At 50.8% G+C, this 4,031-nt stretch overlaps 1 protein-coding gene across 1 annotated transcript; it reads left to right on the top strand.

The window, feature by feature from the left end:
• Positions 1 to 280: 280 nt before the first annotated feature.
• On the top strand, positions 281 to 3,787 carry LOC141340202 (uncharacterized). The gene has a single exon (XM_073845128.1). The coding sequence runs from the start codon at positions 281 to 283 to the stop codon at positions 3,428 to 3,430; it is 3,150 nt and encodes a 1,049-aa protein (XP_073701229.1). The 3' UTR covers positions 3,431 to 3,787.
• The last annotated feature ends 244 nt before the right edge of the window (positions 3,788 to 4,031 follow it).

Raw genomic sequence — 4,031 nt, 5'->3', positions numbered from 1 at the left:
CAGGTCCGTTAACCCTTCCAGCAAAAAGAAGAGGGACACCTAGGACACAGGCTCCGCAGGGGAGGGATGGGCAGCACCTAGGGTTTTCTGCGATGTCCTCTCCCGAGTCCACCACGTCTGTTCTCCCACCCGCGAAGAAGCGGAGGATGTGGATTTTGGACGGAGAAACGGTTCTAAGTTGTGTTCAGGCCAGTTCAGTTTCCCCTCAACACACAAAGTTCCGTGGATTGCTGACAGCAATTCCACATGTTCAAGGGCTGAGAACGCAACCATCAAACAAATGTGGTGTGCGGAGTTCAAGCACAAGTTCACAAGTGTATTGTCACAAAGCACTTCAGCCCCTGGGTTCACAGTCAATAAAAACACCCCTGTCGCATCCAGGCTCAATGCCGAGGGCGCAGGGAGACAAAAACATGATAATATCAAAGAACCAAGAGATAATTCGGTCTCTGAGCCACACAGATCATGGCCGTTTTTCTCTCTGTCCACTAGATGGCGCCAGCGCTCCATCTATGGAATCGGTTCATCCTTTGGCTCTTCATCAGGAGGCATGGAGAGAGTGTTCTCCGCACCCGTGGGTCCTTACGACTGTAACCAGGGGTTACAGGCTTCAGTTCGCTGTAAAACCCCCTCCTTTCAACGGGGTTATAGCGTCTGCAGCAAACGGGGATTCAGCTCGGGTGTTAGAAGCGGAAATATCCTCCCTTCTAGAGAAAAGAGCTATAAGACGAGTTCCAGTGGGGGAAACTCAGAGGGGTTATTACTCCCGTTATTTTCTAATTCCAAAGAAAGACGGGGGACTGCGCCCGATACTGGATCTACGTGCTCTAAACAAGCACTTAAGGGAGTACAAATTCAGGATGCTCACAGTCGTGGCTCTCACTCGTTCAATCCGCCGGGGAGATTGGTTTGCCACGGTCGATCTCAAGGATGCGTACTTTCATATAAGCATCTATCCGGCGCACAGGAAATATCTCAGGTTTTCCTTTCAGAACGAAGTGTACGAATTTGTTACTCTCCCGTTCGGGCTCAGCCTCGCTCCACGGGTGTTCAGCAGATGCATAGAAGCAGCATTATCTCCTCTGAGACACAGGGGTCTCAGAATATCTGCTTATTTGGACGATTATCTGATCTGCGCTCATTCGAGGGAGCGCGCGGAGCGAGACATAGAGATACTCACGTCTCATCTCACGAATCTGGGGTTCAGGATCAACTTTGCCAAAAGCCAGCTGATCCCGTCCCAGGAGATAGAGTATCTAGGCTTGCGAATAGACTCGGTAGAATATCGCGCTATGCTCTCGAAAAGGAGGATAATGGCGTTTTATCAGTGCCTAGCCCAGTTTCGCGTGGGAAACCTGGTCTCGTACAGGACCTGTCTCCGCCTTATGGGCATGATGGCTTCGTCTCTGTCTGTGGTTCCGCTGGGCTTGCTGAAAATGAGGAGCTTCCAGCATTGGGTTGCAGCGAAGCGTCTGTGCCCACGCCGGCACCTCGCACGCAGAGTGAAAATTACCACGGAGTGCGTGATGGCGCTTCATCAGTGGAGAAACCCCTGTGTATTCCGGACAGGAATCTTGATGGGGAGCGTGTCTCTGAGAAAAGTAGTGACTACGGACGCATCCCTAATGGGATGGGGAGCTGTTTTTCAGGGCAGATCGGTAAACGGTCGTTGGACGCCTCAATTTCGCAGACTTCACATAAACATGCTGGAGTTAATGGCAGTCTTTCTAGCGCTGAAACATTTTCGTCCATTCTTGGAGGGTTTTCATGTTCTAGTCAGGACAGACAACACAACAGTGGTGGCATATATCAATCGCCAAGGGGGAACGCGTTCGTTGCAACTGCACAATCTAGCGCGCAAGCTGATTGTCTGGAGCGCAGCGCATTTCAGTTCGCTGCGCGCAACGCACGTCCCGGGAGTCCTGAATGTGGGAGCGGACCTCCTGTCGAGGGGCAACCTGTTATATGGAGAATGGGTACTCCACTCGCAGGTGGTGAATCAGATCTGGGAAATATACGGCAGGGCTGCCGTAGATCTATTCGCCTCGCGAGCAAACGCAAAATGTCCGCTGTATTTCTCTCTCAGAGACGAAAGTGCACCCTTGGGTGTGGATGCGCTGGCACACCCGTGGCCGAACGTGTTGCTATACGCGTTCCCACCACTGAGTCTAATTTCTCCCACCCTAGACAGAATAAGAGAAAACGGATTATCTCTCCTTCTGATAGCCCCTCATTGGCCAGGGAGGCTGTGGCTGGCAGAGATTGTCCAACTCCTTTGGGGAGAGCCCTGGCAACTCCCGTTGCGTCGGGACCTGCTGTCCCAAGCGGAGGGGCAAATTTTTCACCCCCATCCGGAACGGATGAATCTTTGGGTCTGGCCCGTGAAGGGTTGAATCTAAACGCACTCGGACTTCCCCAGGAGGTCATAAATACTATACAGAGTGCTAGAGCCCCATCAACGCGCTCGCTGTATGATTTGAAATGGCGGGTCTTTGATGACTGGTGCACTCGTAAAGGAGTTATTCCTTTTCAGTGTGCGGTGAGTGAGGTTCTCTGTTTCTTGCAAAGCTTACTGAACAATGGGAGAGCGTTCTCTACCATTAAGGTTTACCTGGCTGCAATTTCAGCCTGTCATGTGGGCTTCGAAGGAGTTTCAGTGGGCCGGCACCCTCTTATAGGCCGTTTTATGAAGGGGGTGAGGCGTTTGAGACCAGTGTCGAAGCGACTGGTCCCATCATGGGATTTGTCTATGGTCTTGAATGCTTTGACTCAGACCCCGTTTGAGCCTCTGGAGAGTGTTCATATTAAGTTCCTATCATTGAAAACGGTCTTACTACTGGCTTTAGCCTCAGCTAAGCGAGTGGGGGAGTTACATGCCTTGTCGGTTCATCAAACATGTCTAAAATTTAGTCCGGATGACAGCAAAGTTACACTGCTGCCAAACCCAGCTTTTGTTCCCAAAGTCAGTGATTCAGCTTATAACTGCTCTGCTTTGGAGTTACGTGCTTTCTACCCTCCTCCATTTTCTTCAGAGGAGGAGAGGAAATTGCACACTTTGTGTCCTGTACGAGCGTTACGCTTTTATGTAAACAGGACACAGTCGTTCAGGAAAAATGATCAATTATTGGTTTCATGGGCCACTCATTGTAAGGGTAAGCCGATCTCCTCGCAGCGCCTCTCCCATTGGATGGTCGAGGCGATCGAACTAGCCTATACATCTATGGGTCTTCAGGCCCCAGAGGGCCTTCATGCACATTCCACACGAGGTATTTCTACCTCATGGGCCCTGTTCAAGGGGATTTCAGTGGGAGATATTTGTGCGGCGGCTAGTTGGGCTTCACCCCATACATTTATCAGATTTTACCGTCTTGATGTCACTGCGCCTTCATTGGCTCATGCAGTTCTTAGAGTTGGCTCTTTGGAGGACTAAAGTCTTGTCTTCCCTTTTCGAGTCTGTTCAGGCGGCTTCGGAAAGCATGCGTTACGGGAGTTGGCTATATCATTCCCATAGTGAGATACCGAGCGATTGTTTGAAAGAGAACATTAGGTTACTTGCGTAACCCCGGTTCTCTGAGAACAGAGCGAGGTATCTCACCAGGCTTCCCTTCTCGCATAACACGGGGGAAGAGCGTGCTTAGAATGCCGTTTTTGGGGATCACAGCTGTATATATAGGGAGAGGGGTGGGCTCCTTGTATGAGCTGTGATTGGTCTATCCTCCGGACAGACGTGGTGTAATTGGTGCTTCCATAGTCTATCACGCCTGGGGGCGTTTCCCATAGTGAGATACCTCGCTCTGTTCTCAGAGAACCGGGGTTACGCAAGTAACCTAATGTCTCCCGCAGTTGTGGCCGAATAGTTAGAGAGTTGCACTTGTAACCCAAAGGTTGTGGGTTCGAGTCTTGGTACCAGTGGGAGTGAATGTACAGAGCTCTCTTCAATGCCACCAATGAGGTGGGACCCTTGAGAAAGGCTAATCCCCAACTTCTCCGAAAATGGCTGCCCAATGCTCCACGTGTGTTCACTAGAGGAA

Source organism: Garra rufa, chromosome 8, assembly GCF_049309525.1.
Source record: "Garra rufa chromosome 8, GarRuf1.0, whole genome shotgun sequence".
Taxonomy (NCBI): domain Eukaryota; kingdom Metazoa; phylum Chordata; class Actinopteri; order Cypriniformes; family Cyprinidae; genus Garra; species Garra rufa.
The sequence above is the reverse complement of the archived record's forward strand: the minus strand, read 5'-3'. Positions and strand labels throughout refer to the sequence as shown.